Raw genomic sequence first — 21,420 nt, 5'->3', positions numbered from 1 at the left:
GGGCTTAAGTTGAGCCAGGGGAGTTTTAGGTTAGATGTTAGGAAGAACTTCTTCACTGAAAGGGTTGTGAGGCACTGGAACAGGCTGCCCAGGGAAGTGGTGGAGTCACCATCCCTGGAAGTCTTCAAAAGACGTTTAGATGTAGAGCTTAGGGATATGGTTTAGTGGGGACTGTTAGCGTTAGGTCAGAGGTTGGACTCGATGACCTTGAGGTCTCTTCCAACCTAGAAATTCTGTGATTCTGTGAAAAATTCCCCCCCCAGCCTAACTAATCGAGCCCCCCCCCACACCCCTTCCCGCTCGATGCGCTCGGCGCTGGAGCGGCGGCGCCTGGCGCGGGGCGGGCGGCGGGGAGAGGCGGCAGCGCCAAGATGGCGGCGGCGGAGGCGGCGGCGGGCCCGGCGTGAGGCGGCCGCGGCCCTCCCGGCCCGGGGAGCCGGGGAGGCAGGCAGGGAGGGCGGCATGTGCGAGACCTACTCGCGGTGGCTGCTCCGGGTGTCGGTGGCGCAGATCTGCCAGGCCCTGGGCTGGGATTCGGTGCAGGTCTCGGCCTGCGACCTCCTCACCGACGTGCTGCAGCGGTACCTGCAGGGGCTGGGCCGGGGCTGCCACCGCTACTGCGAGCTGTGTGAGTGAGGGGACGGCTCGGGGAAAAAGGGGGGAGGGGATTAGGGGGGTGGCGGGGAGGTTTTGGGGGTGATGGGGGGGCTTGGGGAGGTGGAGGTGGGTTTTGGGGCGCTTAGGGGTGGTGATGGGGGGTTTTTGGGGGAGGTGAGGGGGTTTTGGGGGAGATGAGAGGGTTTGGGGGGGAGGTGAGGGGGTTTGGGGGGTGATGAGGGGGTTTTGGGAGGAGGTGAGGGGGTTTTGGGGGGAGGTGAGGGGGTTTGTGGGGTGATGAGGGGGTTTTGGGGGAGGTGAGGGGGTTTGGAGGGTGATGAGGGGATTTGTGGGGGAGGTGAGGGGGCTTGGGGGGTGGCGAGGGAACTTTTGGGGAGATGAGATGATTTGGGGGGCTAGGGGTGGTGATTGGAGGATCTGAGGGGGTGATGGGGAGGCTTTGGGTAGAGATGAGGGGCTTGGAGTGGTGATTGAAGGGTTTAGGGGGGTAATGAGGGGTTTGGGGGGTTTATGGGAGCAGTGAGAGACTTACATGCTTAATGTAAGGTCTTGGGGGTCTTGAGATAGCAATGGAGGTGTTTGGGGGGCTTGAGGTAGAGATGGGTGTCTTGAAGTGGTTATGGGGAGATTTGTGAGGCTTGGGGCTGTGATGGGGTGGTGAGAGAGGGGCTCAGGGAGTGATGGAGGGGTGTGGGGGTGTTGGAGTGGTAATGGGGGGTTTGGGGGTGGTGCTGGAGGCAGGAGGCTGGGGAACACCGTGGGGAGAGGGGCTGCGGGAAGGGACAAGGTCAGTGCCGCTCGGATGTGGGCTGGGGGAGCAGGGTCAGGCAAGGTGAGCTCCAGAGGTCCCTGCCCACCTCAGCTACTCTGTGGTTCCCTGCAGGGAGGTGTTGGGCCGGGACTGGGGGCTGTGTGGAGGAAGGCAGGAGAGTCATAGAGGCATTAGGGTTGGAAAAGACCTCCCAGATCATTTGGTCCAACCAACCCCTACCACCAATGCCACCACCAAACCATGTCCCCAAGCACCACGTCCAACCTCTCCTTGAACACCTCCAGGGACGGTGACTCCACCACCTCCCTGGGCAACCCGTCCCAGTGCCTGACTGCTCTTTCTGAGCAGAAATGGCTCCTCATTGCCAACCTGAACCTCCCCTGGCACAACTTGAGGCCATTCCCTCTGATCCTATCAATGGTTACCTGTGAGAAGAGGCTGACCCCCAGCTCCCTAGCTCCCCACATCTTCCTTTCAGGTAGTTGCAGAGAGCAATGAGATCTCCCGAGCCTCCTCTTCTCCAGACTAAACACCCCCAGTGCCCTCAGTAGGGCAGCCCTGGGGACAGTGGAGGTAGGAGCAATCTTTTGGGGTCACAGGAAAGGTGGCTGTGGGGAGTGTTGGTTATGGGGCTAAGAGCAATATGGGGAGCTGTGCTTGTGGGGCCGTGGACATATCTCTATAGAGTGTCATCGAGCTGTGGTGCCTGAGGTGAGGGGTTAATATGTATCAGGGTGGCATGGGGCTGGGGGTGTGTATGTATGGGGTAAGCAGTGGTGCTGAGGGGCCAGGAATGTGTCAGGGGCTATGGGGCCACTGTGTGTGAGCGCAGGGATGCGCCTGAGTGTTTTCTGGGGGGTTGATGGAGCTGTAGGAGAGATGTGGGATGTGCGTTCAGGGGAAGCAATAGTGCTGCACGTGTAAGGGGTGGGGGTACGTGTATTGGGGGAGGGAGGGGTGTAATTTTGGTGCCCGTGGTATGGGGTGAGAGCCACCCCATGTGGATGCAGTGGAAGGGGTTTGGCTGCGGAGACTGGCACCAACACTGCTGCTGAGCTGCCATCAGCAGGAGCTGGAGTGAAGGAGCGGGACGGGGTGCCCAGGGCCTTGCTGGATTTGGGGTGAGGCTGTGCAGGGGGGGAATGGGGCCACCAGCCCCATTGCTGGGGCCTGGAAGGGGGAGTCTACGCCAAGAGGGACAAGAGAAAGAAGTGGGGTCTGTGTGAGCACATGGCAGCGGGGACGGATGGGGGATAGGGCAACAAACAGTGCTGCTGGGTCTGGCAGTGGGACAGGGGGTGACATTGTGAGGCCCTAAGGGTTGTGTGGGACCCCACAGGATAGGATTTGAGGGAGGCAGGTGGCCCTATAGCAAGTGGGGGTGCTGACGGGTCTGTATCACATGTGGCAGAGGAGAGTGAGGAGATGCCTGCGGTACAGGAACGTGAGGAAGGGGGTGCCAGGATCCTGCTGGGTCCGGGAGAGCATGGGGAGGTGGCTGGGGGTGAGGATGAAACCTTGCTGCCCTATTTGTAGGGCGTAACGTGAGGGACGGGGGGCTGCCAGTGCTGCTGTTGGGTCTGTGAGGGTTGGAGCGGGGATAAAGCTGGGGGTGCAGGGGCGTTGTTGGCTGCTTGTTCAGAGTGAATTCGGCGCAGAGACCCGCAGGAGAGGAGCAGCCTGGGTCTGGAGGTGCTGCTGCCTGTTCTGAAAAGTTGGATGCGAAGCTGTGTGCAGTGCCTGAGCCCAAACAGGAGCTGCCTGTGAGGACGTTACAGGAGACAGTGCACAGAGCTCAGAGCAGCGGGGCTACGGGGTAAAAAAGGAGCCAACCTGGCCTCGGTCAGAGCTCCCCCTTGCCCTGGGGTCGGTGTAAATTCCAGGCTGATGCTCTGTTGGTGGATCAGTGCTGGTGGAAGAGGTGAACTGGGGAGCAGCGTTGCCTCCCAGGCACGGCTGACTCTGCCGCAGGTACTGCAGCTCTTGTAAGCCCGGGAGGAGAAGGTGCAGAGGTGAGGAAAATCCAGCTTTGGGCTTTTGTTGCTTGAGGAATTGGAAATACTCAGTGGGAGACAGTGGAAATAAAACGTCCCCTCTAGCTCTGGGTACCCCAAAAAGTGGGGAAGGAAATCTTTTTCCCCCTTGGTGCGTGGAGAAGGAAGATGTATCACGTGTATACATAATTTAATGAGAAGGGGAACGTGTTGTTTTCACACCAGTGATACAGTATTTCTTAAACTCTCTTAAAATAATTCCTGTATTTCTTTCTTTAAAAGCTTTGTGACAAGACTTCTTAACGCTCAGCTGATGTCTCACCGCTTCTTCAGCCTCGTTTCCTTTTGCTCCTAAAATAAGTCACCGTACAAACCCAGCTTGGGATGAATGAGCAGGATTTTGCCACGGTTTGGCAGAAGGGGAATTAATTAAATCCCAATTGTAGCATCTTCATTGTCATCGCGTTATCTCGGAGTCAGACCGGTTGGGCTCGAGTTAGCAGGGTTGTCAGCTGGGGGGACGTAATCTTTGTATTCAAACTGGGATGGATTTACCCCGACGTAGCTGCGACCGTGTGGTATTGCTCTGAGAAGCATGGCATCGCTGCTCACGCAGTTTCTCAGCTGCAGAAGAAAGTGACAGCTTTCCCAGCTGTGTTAGATCTTTGTTCCAGCTGTTACATCCCATTAGGAGAGCCGCGTCCAGGATTTTCAGTGCTTTTCTGCTGTTGTTTCTTTGCATTTGCAGTGGCTGCGGTTGACGGGAGCTTCTGGGGCTGTTAATAGAAAGGAAAAGGATTTGCAAAGTGGCCTCGAGGGGTTTGATGCTGCGAAATGCCTCGGAATATCTGTGCTGGGGGCGGAGAGGGTGAACTTACAGGGGAGATAGTAAGGGTTGCCTTTGCATGATGCTGTTTATTTTTGTTGAAAGCTTATAAGAGGAAATTATTCACTATGCTGTGTGCTTCCCATGCATGTCTATACACTCAAACATTTGGAACACGGTGCTGGAATGTGTAATTAAGGCATTGGGCTACCAAACAAGCTGGCATTGTGTGGTTTCTGAGAGCCAGGATGCCCATTTTTGCCCTCGTTTGTTTTAGGGAGAGGTTCCCTGCCGTGTGCTGCTGCTTTTTGCACTCACGGTCCACGGGGGCTTGCCAAAAGCGGCAGCACAGCTGGGGCTTTGACTTAACCCCTGTGATTTCCTTTCAAACATTGTACTGGGGACACCATCCCATGAAGACAGCCTCGTTTGCTGTGGGTTTAGGAGTTTAGCTAACAGCTTGGCAGCGGGGCAGTTGGTCGTGGACGTCCAGTCCAAGAGTCCACTTGCCACCGTGTTTGTGTGAGCGATGTTATTGATCGGAGGGATGGGGACAGGAGGCATGATCTCTGCCCCCAAAAGTCTGATTTTCTTCTCTTACGTTGCTTTAAAGAGCAACCAGATTGCTTAGCTTCAGTCACTGAGGACACTGGGGCATGTTGCAGCAGAGGTGTAAAGCTGTATGATATAACATCTATAACAGAACACATTTACCCCTGGTTTTATAAACAGGACAGATTTAGATCGCACTTCTAGTTTTAGGAGCAGATGATAAACTACCTTGGAGGTGTTCTGGATGGAGAAGTGAGTTTTTCACCAGTCTTTCCCTGGGTTTCCCATGCTGAACAAATCTTTGGATATCCTCTCACTTCTTTCTGCTGAAATTTGCAGGAAGCAAAGATTTTGGTTTCATATCACGTGAATATATTTTTTTAAAGACTATTTTTATATGAGCATGAAAGAATTTATAAATAAAATCCCCCTCTATTTTAATACATTAAAATTTTATATTAATAATACAAACGCGTTCATGAAGGCAGGGTGTGATCTGATGAGCACAACCTTGTCTTAGAAGGCAAAATGACAGATCTTGCAAAATGTTTTGCCAGCATAGAGCTGGCTCAAAAACTGCTCTAGTTTTCTGTGAGCTGTCTCCTGCAAAGGAAAACTGAACTTCATTATGGCAAATCTCTGCTCTGGAGAATGCCAAAAGCAGGCTCATATTTCCACTGGAATTAACACAGCGGAGAGGATTGACCTGGCATCAATCAAATTTACCTTGTAGATTTTTTCATTTTTAAAAAAATTATTTCAACCTTCTAAGTACGTAATAACCTAAATCAAATAATAGTAACCTCCACCAAAGCATTAGGTCTTGGTGCTCGATTTCAGTGAGCAGATTCCCTGCTCTGATGTTGAATGTTGTAACCAATATCTGTCCAGGGCCAGTAACGCTTCTTATAAGTGTACCTCTTTATGTCCTGATAACCTTAAATTTTGATGTTCTCAAGCTAATTAACTTGCTGGCTACAAATGAAGGACAACTTCATTTTTTTTTTGCTTGACATTTATTACCAGGAAAAGGAGCAGACTCCAAGCAGCCATAACAAGAAGATTCTTTTGCCTGCTTGGTAAAATTACATAAATAAGGCTCTTTTTCTCCAGTTAAGTGCACTCAAACAAGGCATGTATACTTACTAAATAATCTGCTGTGTGCTTCTGGCTGTTCCTGTGGATGCAGGATTGAAGTGGTGAGTTGTCTGCCTGAGTTACCCAACCATCGGTGCAGGTACAGCAGGGTTTAATGCGTGGCAGGGCCGTGCGACTTGCTGCAGCACAAGGAGTCCGTGAGGGAGCTGAGGAGCTGTACCTAAATAATCCCCTGCTTAAAAATGAAATAATCTCTCTTTGATACCAGCCATGAGGGTGAACGCTGAGCTATTTATAAGAGGCTGCACGTGTTGCATGGGTAGTGACTCAGGAGTTATTCTCAATGTATTTATTATAGAGCTGCAGTTTCTCCCTGCTTAAAAAAAAGGCACGAAACCAAAAGCTCTCTGTCCTGTCCTTACTCACTTGTTAATTTTTCACTGACTGGCGTGATCTTTGGGCCTCGAAGGGGGAGGTGATGGGGAGGTGGAGGCAGGACAGAAGTAATCCATCCATCAGCCCTTCCCGAGGCTGAACTGGAGGAAAGCACAGGAGTTTTTCCCCGTGCCAGCCTCAGCTCCAGCAGTTTCTTTGGACACCGTGGATATCTGTTGGCTGGTTTGCAGTGGAGCCGAATTAACTGCAGATTAATTGAATTAACTGCAGGTGACACAGAGCTGTAGGGCTGAGGACTGGAAAACTGCCCGCCTGCCTTGGTTCTGCTGCTTCCCCGCAGTTCCAGTGCTGGTTTGGGATCCACTTCTGCGTGCAGATCCCTCCACACCTGTTGTTCACTTGTGCATAATTGAGGCTGAGGGTAAGGTGACTGCGTGGCCCTTCCTGCAGCTTCCTGACGTGCTGGTTTGGGGCTGGTTGTTGCAGCTGGATCAGTTTCAGTGTGCAGTTGCCACTTAGGAGGACTGTACAGCCTAAAAGCTTGTGAGAACAATGCTCTCCTAGTTCTCTGTCCTTTGGGTAAGGAGAAGAGTTGTGTCTTGCTGCCTGAAGTATTCCCACCTGCTTGCTTCTCTTTCCAGTCCTAGAGAATGGATATTATTCGAAGCATTGTGATATAGGGAGCAGCATGAGGCTGGCACTGGAAGGCTTCAGCATCTGAATTTTTAAACAAGTATCTGAAAAATATCAAGAGAAGTTCACTATGCTCAGAATTAATTTTTTTTTGGCATCATTAGCTCACGAAAAAATCCCTAAGACTAAATAAAAGACCAGGAGAGTTACGTGTTTGTCAGCATTCTCTTTCATGTCTCTGGCTTCTGCTATTTCAGTCACTTTTTTTTTTTTTTATTGAACCAGACAGTAAAGAGAAGTGTTAGACCATTCATAAGTATAAAGGCACAAGTTTGGTTGTTTTTTTTTTTTTCATGTTTGATGAATCACCTGAAGTTACATTTAATACATTTGTGTGCTGTGTGTATTTCCAGCTGATAAGTGTTTTGAAACCGAAACTTGTTTCTGTTCGCCTTTCTCACTCAGGGTAGTCTCTCTTGAAAAGAAGAGGTGAAATGATCAGCGCTTTCATTCCCGTGACAGTTTTCAGGAAGTTTTGAGCTTTTAATCAGTTTTACAACTTGTCATGACTTCTTTGGGTGGAGATACATAAAAATGAAACTTCTCTATTTGCTTTTTTTTCTTCATTTAAAAAAGAAGGCATTTTTAATCTGTTACCCTCATCTTTTGAGCCTGCTTTTTAATGATACAGTTGTTTAAATATTTTCATGCCTTAAACACTCGTGATAGTTGCTTCTCTGCCCCGTGTTCTTAATAACCACTTGTAGGAAGAAATCCTTTTTAGCATTTATCACTTGCTACTCATGTCAATTTGTTTTTGGAGGTTGAAAAGATCACAAGCAGAACTGGAAAAGGACCTTCTCGTATCACAGCCATAAACTGGACTAACCCTTCACCCTAAGCACGTGGCAGTGCTGGTGGCAAGAGGCCCTTGCTGAACAGAGCTCCCGAAATGCTGTCGTGGAGCCACTGCCATGGGGCAGGTGTTTTGCCTTGTAGTACTTGCTGCATCCTGCCTTGAATGTGCCCCTAACATCTGGCTGGGGAGCTTATTTAGGAATTTTCCCTGCTTGTGGGCTTGATTTTTCTTCCAAGACAGTGCAGACACAAGCACAGGGTGCACCCATGTCTGTTGGTACACTCTCCAGGTCTAGGTGATACCCACCTGGGTGAGTGCTGAGGCTCGCTGTGGACCATCCCTGTCCTTCTAATCACACAGCCAGGCACTTCAAGAGCATCCAGGGAATAAACGTGCTCTAATTCTGAGCTTGTTGAAAAGTTTCCCTAGGGATTTCGTTTTAACTGGCTGTCCAGCTTGTACCCATTAGGTCTCGATGCTTTAGCAAGTGATTCAGGAAGTTTACAGGTATCTGCGTTGTCTGAAGATCACTAAAAGTGACAACACAAATTTTCTTATCCACGTCAACTGAGTTTATTTTTTTTAATAAATAAAAAACTCACCTGTCAAGTGCCCAGTGGCTACAGGGATCTCCAAACTGCCCTAAATTGGCAACAGCAGTAATTACATTTGTGTGAGATTCCAGATTTCTGTCCCTGAAGTCTGCAGGGGAAATCAGTATTGCACTCGTACTAGATATCATAAAAACACAAAATACGAGATGATTCTTGTTGTGCAGAGTTCCCGTTCTGAATACAGACAAAAGAGGTGCTAACTTAACTCTGATCTCCATTTTAGCCGTGGAGAGAATTAAAACACCAGCGACTTGCCCAGAGTCACACAAGAGGCCTGTGTTGTAGAGCTGACAATCAAAGCCATAATCTGAGTATTACCCTTATCTTCACCGCGAGACTAAGAAGAGAAATTCTAGAATAAAATTCTTATTTTCTGAATGTACCTGCAGGCATAAGTTGGCTGGGAGCTTGAATTCATCCAGTGAAGTGAGAACCAGCCCTGCATTGGCTTCCAGATAAATCAAGAGGAGATTAGGTTCAAGGAAGAACAAAAGAGCAGATCACAGATCCCCCCGACCCAGTTCTCCAAGGCTGGGGCTTCAGATCCTGCATTCACAGCAGTTGTTATGTTCCTGCAGTAAGCACGGGCTGCTTTTCCATAGTGACTCAGAAAACTAAATCCCAGCTTATTATCCTGTAGGAATACAATATCTTTGTAAACCAACTGTATATAACTTCAATAATTCAGAATAATTTTATAAATTTTTTTAAAAAATCATGTTTGAGATCCAAGGCATCTTTATTATCGTGATTACAAGAAGTTAGGATGAAGCTCAAAGAGGTGCCTTAGGTACTGAGGCCAGGTGCCCAGTTCTCCCTCTGGAGGCCTTTGGAGGAATTGCCCTTTGCTCAGAGAAACTGAGGCACTTGGAGGACTTCTGGGCTGTGTAATTTAAATCTTTGACCCTAATTACATGCGTGGAAAAACCTGCTTCCTCTATTGGACTGTTTTGGAGATTGTGTAAAAGAACAGTGTAAGAATTCATTGTGTTTTTCATACGGAAAATATTTTTGCTCTAGAGTCTAATTTAAAATGCACCACAGGAAATCAGTCCCTGAAAGTTAGAATAGGATGTTCTCTTCTCATCAGACCACTGCGTGGTATTGCTGTGTTTCATCTGGGAGGTATATCTAACTGGTAGGTAAAGTGACTCATAGTTTATGAAGCTGGTAGATTTCATCTGATGGAAAGATGCTATGCAAAGTATTTTTGTTATCGAGAGATAAATGAGATACCTTCTACTTTGCTACCTATGAACTACATTAGTGCAGCAAAATGGAATTGTTAATTTTCCAGATTGGAAAAAAATAATCTTTGTTCTGTTACATGCTGGTAAAGGGGCGCTTTTTGCATATTGAGGGTTTATTTTGTTCGTTTCAACGTACATTATGAAATAGAAAACTATTTTGAGTGGTGTTACATGGTGTTAATTGTCTGTTGCCAGGAAAATCTGCCTCTTGCTGCTTCTTCGGTTTACTTGCTGTGTTTGTTGGCGTACAGTTGTTTAAAATGGTAGGGGTTGAAATAAAACACTTTTAAATGGGAGTACAGTCTTAACCCAAAACTTTTTTATAGCCCAATAAACAGTAAACCTGGCAAAACTGAGGGTCGGTAACCTCTGTTACTGGTGGTGAGCAGTGGCAGGTTGTAATCTCTGAGCACAGATCTTCAGGTTAATATTTTTTAACTGGATTTTTGCAAAAACATTCTCTTTTTTTTTTTTTTTTTTTTTTTGTTACAGATGGCCGCACAGATCCAATTTTGGATGATGTAGGGGATGCCTTCAAACTTATGGGGGTTAACCTGCATGAGCTCGAAGATTACATACACAATATTGAACCTGTGACTTTCGCACACCAAATCCCTTCGTTTCCCGTCAGCAAGAACAATGTCCTACAGTTTCCCCAGCCTGGGAGTAAAGATGCAGAAGAAAGAAAAGAATACATCCCTGACTATATGCCGCCTATTGTCTCCTCTCAAGAAGGTGCGGAATTAATCATTTGCTTTTTAAATTTTATTTCCTGCGTGTTTGCAGATTTGGTTGCATCGTTGAGCTGTTCAAGCTGTGCTGCTGGCTGTAGTCACTAGGAATTACATAGGCAGAGATGACGTTAAAACGTGGTTAAAAAGAGGAAATAGTGCTGTGGCAAAAGCTTGTTTTCCACTGTTAATTTACGTGCCACAGAGATTAACTGGTGTCAAAGTACGCCATGCTAATACACGTTCCTGTAATGCATTTAAGTTCTCGGATGGCCATAGAAATTAATGCTTTATAGTAATTCAAATATGTCTCTTACACATACTGTGAGAACTTGCATAATTAGGTAAAGGCAGAAAAGGGAAGGTTGGCAAGACCTGCACAGGGTTCCCAGGTCCTGACAGCTGGTTTTGCTTCTGTTGAATAAATTCAGCAAAAGCCCAACCTTCCAGTTAAAATGAAGTCAGATTTAAAATAAATAAGAGTCGTTTAGAGGCGCAGTGCTTGCTTTTAATTCTCTTTGCCGATGTTGACTGGTATTTTATCATTACTATTTCAAGTGTTCTCTTTTCCTTTCTTGTATTAAAAGTCCTGCACAGAGGCTAAGGATCACTGTAACAGTGAAACCAACTATAGAAATGTGACAAGCTGCAGTTAACCTAAGAATTTTATCAGCAGCAGTGGAAAAAGCGAAATCTTTTTTTTTCCTGGTTTTTTTTTTTTTTTTTTTTAACTACGTGAAACTTGATTGCTAACTATTAAGATAAATGTTTAAGAGCTTTGACCTAGTCCAACTTTCTCTTTGAATAGTGAACATCCTGCATGTGTGCTTTCTGAGGAAATGCATGTAAGTTTGTGGCTCGAGTACAAAAATGCCAGGCAGAAGAACATTCTTTCCTGAAAGAGTATGTAATAAACTGGCACAATTCTCAAAATGTTTATTTCGTTTAAAGTTTACGTGGGGACAGAATGGATATCGTGCTCTGTTTTGCCTGTTGTTCTTTTTGAAGAGCTTAGGTCTCAAATTTTGAATGCTGAAATACGTGCAAATTTCTGCCCAGTGTAAAGATGAAAACAAATGACATCGCCTTGTTGGTAAGATGCAATGTGTGCCCTGCCACTACAAATGTTGCGTGGGGCAGTTTTTCCATGATTACTAAGCAGTATCTTCAATCTTGCATACGTCACGTTCAGATAGCATTACTAGGTGCTTCAGTTAGTCTAAATGAAATTATTGTTGGGAAACAGCTATCAAAAGTGTAAACGAATGTCAGATAGGGTGGTTTCAGTGTGTGCAGTTGTTCGGAAAAAATGCTCCATTTCCAGTAACAATCGGAGGACTTAATTATGCTGATGAGTGTTTCCGAAGCTCTATGCCTGACTTTCCTGTTTTCTCTCTGTATTCTATGCAATTATTTTATAGATCAATAGCATTTTAATGGCTCTTGCCTCCATACAATGCAGGAAGTAAAAATTCTGTTCAAAGCAGAACTATTTTCTTGAATTGATAAGAAGATACTAAAATCTCCCTGTTGTGGAGTTTGCTAAAAGGATTGTTTTTAAAACCTAACAAAATCTCTTAAACTAGGAAGAGACAGGCACAATGTAAATATATATGTAGAGAGCATTAATAAGGGAAAAGTATAGAAGATGACTTTGAAAAGTGACTAAGGATTTTAGCTGTACCGTTCTAGCTACTTCTTGATACACGTTAGTCTGATTTTTCAGGAGGTAAACACACACCATTCTGTCACAGCAATCCAGCTTCTCTGAAGTGTAAGAAGTTACCCAGAAGTACTGCATTTTTTTTTTTAATATTTTATTTTATTTGGAAAATTGTACTTCTAAAAGTATGCGAGAAAGATCAAATCCAAAAAAGCTCAAAGCAGTTGTAGACAAGTATCTGGACACAGGGAGAGAGAGATGAGAGGGAGCATTACAGATTCAGTCTGGCTATACATGACATAAAAAGCAAGAGTAAAAATTGAAATGGGGACAGTTGTGCTTTTTTTTTTTGTATGTAACTTTTTATACTCTCTCTCTTGCAAGTTAGATCCAGGAGTTAGATTTTAGCACTCCTTATAAATAATGTATGAATCCTTTTAACACCCGAAGCAAGAAGATATCATTTCCAAAGTTGGATGAGAACCAGGAAAACTTCTAATGCCTAAGGCTAGTGTGTCAGAGGACCTATAGACACAACTTCAGGGAAAAGAATACAATTTTTTTTTTTAATAGAAATTTAAAGCAAGCATTAAATATAATTGCTGAATGCAGGTTTGTTACTGTTGATGTAAAATACTTACAGTTGAGAACACTTTAATTCTGAATTAAGTGCTTTCTGAGGGTGCTATTTGTAATTTTGTGCCTCATATATTTCTTTTTGGAAGGGGTGAGGTGTATCAAGAAACTGTCTTATATGCTTTGTTGTATTTTACTCTGAGTAAAATCTGGAAGAAAAGCATACTTTTGCAGGTTAGAGGAATGCTTTGCTTGAACACTGAAGAACTGCAGTAACTGGCTGAATAGTTCACAGATCTTTACAGAAGTAACAAAACCCTATTATTACTAAGATTATGCAATACATAATATTTGTGTTGCTTTGAGTATGCAATAAAGATAATGAGCCCATAACGAGGGCTTCGATCACGTTATGATGTGTAACGTAAATCTTTCAGTCAGTTAAAGCATCTATCAGGAAAATGGCCCATTTGATATGGAAGCCTAGAGCTCAGCTCGTGTTATGAATATTTATTTACTGATATGATGCAGGTATCACTGGTGCTGATATATTTTAGTAATAATGTAGCCACGATGGCCTAAGGGTAGGACCAAAAAAAAAGGTTTATTTGGAGAGGTAATATCATTTAGTTTTATCAGTTGATCCAATTAAAAGTATTATCTCAGTGACAAAGTGACTTCATAGGTAATTCTAGCTAGGTGCTTTAGTAATATAAAGAGTTTTTTAATTGTTTGTTTAAATAAAACCCAGTGTTCAGTATGCACCATGACCAGTAGGTGCTGCTAATCCTCTTCTCAAAAGTCCTCCTGTTCTCTGTGTGTAACTAACTTCTTATTTCCACCTACTCTAGAACTGGCGGTTTTGTGTTCAGCGCATGCAGTCTACCCAGCAGTTTGTGTGATGTCTTAGTTATCATTGCCAAAGACTTGATAAGAGCAAAAAGCCCTGTCCAGCCTGAGCAAAGCCGTTTCCTTCGTGTCTGCTCAATAGTAAGAAATGCTGAAACAGCTCTCTGACTGATTTCTGAACTTGTGGGGGAAGGTGATGACGGCAAATAGGTTTTCGCCATCTCTAATTTGTATCTCTTGGAAGTTTAGTTGTGGCAGAAGTTTTGTTCCAAGAAAGCAGAAAACGTTTTCTTGCTTCAAACTACAAGTGCCTCATTTCAGTAACTTACACTAACTAGATGAACTGGTGCGTGATCCAAATGCTTGCACTGCAAGGATCTGCATATGAAATGACATATTTTAGAAAACAATCTGATCCAGTATTGCCATGGCAAATGTTGTTTTTTAGCAGTATTTCTTACAAAGGACACTGAAGGGATAATTTTATGCCAATGTATCATGATGTTCGCTGTCTGCCGATTTTTAATTAGTCTCCTTTTTGTTTTTTCAGAGTTATTTTAGCACTGTTGTCACTAAAATGTCATGGTAAACTTGTAAGACAGATTATAGAAGGAGAAAAAAATAAATTAGTTGCAAAACATGATGGTCATGCTTTATTTCTCGTGCTTTAATGTGAAGAACATAAGTTTTGCAATAATACATCAACTTCATAGAATTTGTTGATTCCATTTGAAGCAAAACAGTGCTGAGTTAAAACTAGGCCAGCTGAGAAAGCCCAGATACTTTACCACAGCTAATAATAATCAGTATTACATTTATTCTGTGATAGTGTTTAGAGCCCTGGATCCCCGTGCTTTAAGAACATGTATCGTTCTCCATAGCTGAAAAGGAAAGTGTGAATCCTACATGTGCTGTGGTAACCTTGATTTTTAGCTTTGTAGGATCAATTTCTATTTGTGCTTGCTGCATTACCACATTTTTAATAATAATAAGATATTTATTTATTTATTTATTTTAAATAACAATTTTGTCCTCTGCTTTCATTTTGGTTTTTTGGCTTTGTGAAGTGACTGGTAGTCTTTCCCCGTGTCTCACGTTGGGAGACTGAAGAAAACGTTGTTTCTGTGCATGTAATATTAATCATAGTCTATCATATTTGCATTAGACCCTAATTCTTCTCTTGCACTAAATCATGTTGAGGTACATCAGAATGATATGAGGGAAAAGTTATGAGAGTCTCTTCTCATTATGAGAGTTTTTAGGGAGTCAGACAGTCACTCCCACCTTGTAGAAGTTCAGCTTCTTTCCCTTAGAGATCATCTGGAAACAAATGCAATTTGCACTGGGTATTAAGTTTTGTGGTCTTCCATTCTTGATAATGTGTGTTCAAGCACTTGGCGTTGTATTTCTGATCGTTGAGTCAGGACTGGTTCTTGGCATGCTGTACAAATTTTGGATTTATTTATAGCCTTTTCTGTCAGAGCATTTTATTTCCCTGGCAGATCAAAGCGTACAATTGTTGATCTCCTTACAGTCCTGCTTTACACCCCCTCCCCCTTTGCCTTCGATGCGATATTGGAACCCGTTACCTGCCAAAGCCTGATGCTTGCAGCCACCTGGAAGCCTGGAAACCCAGCTGTCAAATTGCAGATCTTCTTAGAACATCTCTAGCTTTTCATACGGTGTTGGCTGCTAAAAATCACACTTGAATTGATGACAATGAGTGGGATGAAGTGAGGTTGGTGATCAAAACAACATTTTAGCTTCTTATACCTAGGACCTAGGGGTGCTGGAACTGTAATTGTGTAAAGCATTAAGCATCAGACATAAAGCATTAGTGTCTAGCTCCAGTGGCTGGATATATCAGATTTTAAAACTGTCACTGGCCCCTCAGTCTAGCAGTGCTTTTTTTGGCCGTGGTCCAGAACTGAATGTAGCAAGGAGCTCAGACCAGCCTAATTTCAATCTCTGGTTTCCTCAAGGGTTAAACAAAGCCAATGCCTCTCTAAATTATCATGCAGTGGGCTTAAAAAAGAATAGTGGGATATTGACTTTGCCATTTTGATAACTCCGGTCTCGCCGTCACTGTTTTTAAGCCTTTCTGCCTATCCCAAGATCGAGTTGAATCCCACGGACTAACTCTTCTCTATTTTAACAGCTGCACTGATGGTTTAAAAGCAGCAATGATCTTTTCAGCAGAGCTTTCCTAGCATACTTGGCTAAGGAAACCACCACCCATCAGCAAACAGGTATTGTGTAGTCAACTGGTTTGAAGAGTTAACCCCCCTGCTAGCTTGTGAATGCTTTGCTCCTGGCTGCTAACCATGCCCGGTTGCTGAGTGTTTGCAAGCTCCCTTTAGCTGTCTTTGCAGCGAGCGAAGTGTTAGGTGCTGATTGCTTTTGTGTGAGTGAGTCTTCCTCCGTGCATCAGCCTAGCAAGGAAGAAGCAACAGGAGAAACAGACAAAATGAGAAAGGCAGCCAAGCTTGAGATGCAGACAGAAGAAAAGCGTTGGGAAAGAGCCAATAGGAGAGGCAGGTTTCAAAGAAAAAGGAAAATATGAGACAGGAACAAAAAGTATACAGAAAATGTGCCCGGCTTAAATCTTGCCATTAGACAGAAAAATAACTCTTACAGAGAACGCGTGGTGATAAAGCTGTAATTGGGAAGACAGCTGTATCTTTACCTTTTCTTAAGCACTAGTATCATAATCTAAAGCATAATTTCCACTGAAATGCTGCAAGAAAGGATTTAACGAGGAAAATTTAAAGAAAAAAAAAAGCTTACAGTGTCAAGCTAAATAGGCTTTCACTGAAGAGCTTCAGTTAATTTGCAGCATTTGGGAAAAAAAAAATCAATGTAATAAGCACCATAGTAAAACTTTAACCATGGCAGAAAACCAATCACATAGCTGGAATTTGTAGAATACATAGACAGAGGCAGACACTATTTTATATTCTGTGGGGGGTTAGTACCTAACTTTCCTTAATCATTCATGTCTTGGAAAAAAAAATCTTTTTTTGCAGGAAGGATAATGGCTGCTGGAAGCGGGGAAGGGAGGAAATGAATTAAGTGTTTGCATTGTTTTTTAAAGAGGAGGGAAATCTTCATCTTAGCTTGTGATGATTTTTCATGGTTTTGCTTTTTTTTTATACATACACGTTCTGTCCTTGAAAAAAAAATAAAATAAACCGTCCTGAAACCTGGCTATAGCTGTGTAGCAAAATCAGAAAAAATATTTTATTAAGATGCTGACTCCATTTTTTTTTAGAAGGAGTAGCAAGAAGTTAGTAATACTAGCAATAAAAATTCAGCATTGGGAAAATTCATTTTATTTAGTTTCTTCAGCTATCAGAGTTTTACTTGCTGCATATGGCAAATGAAAAGTCATGTTCACTGCTTTTCTTCAAGGGGATATCATCCCTTTAAGGCAGTCTCACAAAGATTGTTCTGTTTTGTTTTTTTTTTTTGTTGTTGTTGTTTTTTTTCCAGACCTGTTTAGATAACTTACAAGTTGTTAGTGATTCGTAGGGATTCAAAATAAAAACTGCACAATGCAGAAGTTGCTTCTTAAAAGCTAGCTTTTTGCAGTAAGTGATTTACATTGAATTGGAATAAAAGTCTTGGGTTCTTTCAGTGCATTGTGATGTGCAAATTGCAGTTTGGGCTGTAAGAAAACTGAAGGAGAAAACAGAACTTTATGATAAAAGGATTCTGTTGTCTTATGTGTTTTGAACAGAATCACTGTCTTGATTTTCATTTCCCGGCGATCTTTTTGCAGCAAAACTTCTGTCACTTGCCTTGACTTGTCACGTCAGATCAGTTTTTTCCCTTTTCTGACAATGTGTGACTGTGTTTGGAGCCTGCGTGGCTTCCTGCACTGTCTACTGCCACTATGCTTGAGGATTTTGTTTCATCTGGATCATCGGACACCTTTGTGCCTTTGAAAGCATGTTTCAAATTAGGTTATCGCCTGATAGCTGCGGTACTGTTCTCGAGCCTTTCAGGCTTTCCCTTACTGTACTGAGTGTTTTCGGTGGCTCTAGGGAAGGGGGTGGGAAATGGAAAGTCTAGCGGCTGCTTAGAGCAGGATAGAAGAGCAACAGGCCGGTTTGAAGGTCTGACCTTGTAACTTTAATATCTTTGGTGCTTCTTCTTCATACAGGAACATTTCCTACTTTTCCTCTCATCGGTGTTATTTCTCTTTCACTTTTGTCACTGAGCATGTGTTATCTTAATGAAAATGTTAGCCAGTAATTACCAACATGTGCCCTTTAAAAAAGCAAATAAAAATTATTTTAGCTACTGGGATCAAACCTTTAAATTTGATTGTTCCCCCTTGCCCAGGTATTTGTGCCCAGCTTTCTGAGAGACTGCTCATAACCCAAGCAAGCCTTAATTTTGTACTGTATGAGAGAATCGTTTGGGAAGGACATAGAAAATGTTTTTATATGGTAAGATCTTGCACATCTCTCTGATTTTGAAAAATGTGACCTGAAGTTTTTCCAGCAATGCCAGTTTCCTCATGGTGCTGATTAACATTTGCATGGACGTGGGGAAGGATCCATCCACATGTTGGGTTCAGAAGTCATCTTTCCCAGAAGTTGTTGGAATAACTCTACTCTCCAGACCACTTGCTTGCAGTGTTACTTGTTTCAGGTAGTTTAAAACACTTCTGAAGTGTCTGAAACATCTCTTGTGAAAATACCCATGCTTGGAGCTATTCAGGAATAGACAGCACACATTGTTTAGATGCACGTTTTCAAGTCTAGCTGAGCCTAACCTTGATCTTAGCATCAGAACAAGCCGGTGTCTAGACAAAGATCACTCCTGGATTACGGGCCCCGTATCTCTCCCGCATTAATCAGGTGAATGACTCATTAGGAGCTTCTGCAGACAAGTATGTGGCAGAGTCCAGGGTAAGACCAAGGAACCCTGCCTTCTAATTTTTAAAATTGCGATTAAGAAAGCTCATCTGAATTATTTGTCTTTTGCCACACACAGATAAGCACTATAACTTTACTGTACAGCTCTTCAGTGCCTTCAAGTCTTCACCTTTGAGCGTGTGTTCCTGTTTGCTGCATCTCTCCGCTAAAGGGAATATTAGGGAGTGGGTAAGTCGTTAGGGAGGGATAACTCATTTTGGTGTGTAGGCAGCTCCACTTCATTCTGCAAGAGTTTGAAGTTGGATGGCTAACAGCGAGACTTCAAAATAGTTGGAGACGTGACCCTGGTTCATGTAGCGAGGCACTTGGATAATTAAAATTCATGTGTAGCGTGGTGGTTTTTTGGATTCTTTCATTTTGTAATTGCGCTTGTTAGATACTTTAATGACTTACTGATGACTTGACAAGTCAAAATAATTTTTTTTTAGTTTGGATTTTATTCCTTTGAACAGTTGTGTATTGTGTGACTAGGTAAAGTGTGATTCTGTTTGCATGTTGTGTATAAATATATATTGTTCGGACCAGCTAAGTAACAGCTACCATAGCATACTTGTGTTTTTGAGAAACAATGTCAAACTTGAGCGGGGCTGGATCTAGCTTGCATTTAGCCCAAGGCTGGAAAACAAAGGGTCTTCAGGTGGTAACACAGTAAGTCACAAACTTCTCAGCCTTGGTTGGAGATGAACATTTCAATCATGTTTATAAGTGATGACACCACGCTGCCAGAGGTGGTGTTTTATATGGAGAGATAAACTGAAGCTCAACTCTGTGTGCGAGTGTGTTTAAAAACACTCCAATAACAACTTAAATGGCCTTTATTCTGGCCACTTCACTCTCTGCAGCATTTGGCTTAATTTATTTTCTTGGGTGAACTTGTTTGCCCTCCTGCATTCGTGCTGTTGATGTCTGCAGCTTTCCCGTTCCAAAGGGCTGTGTTAAAGGAAGGCTGAGCGTTTCATGTGTATTCGTACGGTTGGGATGGAGCATACTTTTCTTCAAACGTTATGAGCTCTCTTCCCTGAGGGGAGGAGGATGGTACTGATTCTGTGCGTCTGAGAGGTACGGCTTAACAGATTGGCCAAATAATCCATTCTGAATTGGAGAGTGAACAATTTTAATACCCCTTATCTTGCATAGATTTTTGTGGATACTCATCTCAGCAAATGAACTTTGCATTTCTAAATGTTTCGAGCAGCATGTTGGTTCAGGTAGAGCATACTTGAATCTTAATATTCTCCAAGTTTCTCCACGTTTCTCCAAGTTTCTGTGCGTGTGGAACTTTTGTTCCTTGGCGTATTCAAACAAATGGCTCGCGCTTATGTGCGGACAACGTTAATGATGTCTGACAGTCACAATTGGGAATAGCATGGAGGAAATAATAGTTCTTGACCAATCGCTAAAACACAGGAAGTCCCGGTGCCATAGGAAGGGAGAGAAACTCACTTTTCATTTCCTTTCGAGTCCACTGTGCTCAGATTAACTTTCAAGGGAACTGAGATGTAGCTTAGAGGATTTGGTCTTCAATCGTGTTACCTATGCGTGGAGCCCATCTCAGCAGGCAGCAAGGCACCAGCCAGAAAAGCTCTCATAGCTCAGCTGCTGGGTATCCTATTGCAAATTAAATATGAAACAAGGATACATTTGGTTTTGCATGGGAAACTTTAACACATGCATTAGGGAGGCTTTCTTTCTGTTCTGAATATTTTAAATCACAATATTGCTGAAGGTGATAGCTCATCTGTAATCTGTCAGGGATATCTGGTTCCTTTTGCTGTTTTAAAGAGAATTGATGGATTTTTTTTTTCCCATTCCTATGTGCAACAGTTTTAATTTTGTATAACACAAGTTTTACAAGTTCAGATCAGCAAGAATAAATTGCAAGGCATGTTGGAATTAAGTTACCTTTTTTCATTGTGTGTGTGTAAAATATTCTATAAAGAAATGTTTGCAATGTGATTACAACATTTTTGTGTCTTTTAAAGATTAAAGCTGCAGTTAAACTCAGTTATTCTTGTCCAGAGAGGTTGATTTTGGAATTTTAAAGAAGCTGCGGAATTGGGAATGAAAATCCATGGAAGTTTTGGTGAGATTTAGCCACTCATTTATCATACTTCAGCATCAAACCTTGACTTTTTTCAGTAATGGGGAGAAAAAAGTCCTTAAAAACATGACATAAAACCGCATTGATCTTGATGAGCTAAAAAATGAAGGTGGAATTTTATTGCTGTGGTGTTGCCAGGTAGATCTTAACCTGCTCGGTTACACCTAGAAACTGCAGCATATGAAGGGTGTATCACAACTCAGGCTGATTGTGGCTATTGAGACAATTAACTAATTTTTAGGACGCTTACAGAAAGTAAAATTTATGTGAATTACAAAGTGATAAGTATCTTAATGCTTATGCTGCCTTCTCGTAGATGAGCTGATTTTCACGGAGCATGGTTTATGCAGAAACTCTCTTTTAAACTCAAGGTGATTCAGGCTGAAACACTGAATTTCTTCAAAACCTCGGTTTTATAACCGGTCCAGCTTTAAGGGGATTTCCCTTCGCACAGACATCCCCTCTCATGTCAGCTCACCAAGCGGCGCTCCTTGCACACACTTCTTCCCATCCCTGCTGTCTGGAGGCAGGGAGCTGGGTGAGTGAGCTCTCAGTACCTCTTCCAGACCTCTCTGCTGTAATTGCACACGGCCAGAATGCCAACGTAAAGCCATCTTAAAAACCCAGTGTTGCCTGGTCAAATCCAAAATGCTTCCAGAAATGTGGAGAGTGAAGAATGTTGGTAGAAATTTAATGTGAGCTGGTGGTTGAGCTTGAATTTTGCAGCATTTTTAGGGGTGGAATTGGATTTTGCACACCTGGTCTCTGTGCTTGGTGCACAGGACACGTCCTGCGCTGTGCCATAGCAGTTATGATTTTCCTATGACTTTCCTACAATTTCCGAGGCTAAGCCAAGCAGGGTTGCTGCGGTCTGTACAGGAATCACCCAAGGAAACACACTGAAGCAGGAAACGGTGTCAATTAGCAGACGGCCTTTTATAA

General features: G+C 43.5%; 1 protein-coding gene across 1 annotated transcript in view; it reads left to right on the top strand.

Annotated features, from left to right (window-relative positions):
• Window positions 1-391: 391 nt before the first annotated feature.
• TAF3 (TATA-box binding protein associated factor 3) overlaps window positions 392-21,420 on the top strand; it is a 114,005-nt gene continuing 92,976 nt past the window's right edge. The window contains exons 1-2 of the mRNA XM_082760681.1: window positions 392-628; window positions 10,105-10,347. Coding sequence (XP_082616807.1) covers window positions 463-628; window positions 10,105-10,347 — 409 coding nt within the window. The 5' untranslated portion in view covers window positions 392-462. The remainder of the gene's footprint in view (window positions 629-10,104; window positions 10,348-21,420) is intronic.

The sequence above is a fragment of the Aythya marila genome, assembly GCF_965140915.1.
Source record: "Aythya marila genome assembly, chromosome: 1".
Taxonomy (NCBI): domain Eukaryota; kingdom Metazoa; phylum Chordata; class Aves; order Anseriformes; family Anatidae; genus Aythya; species Aythya marila.
Note: the sequence above shows the minus strand (reverse complement) of the source record. Positions and strands in the feature narration are given on the sequence as shown.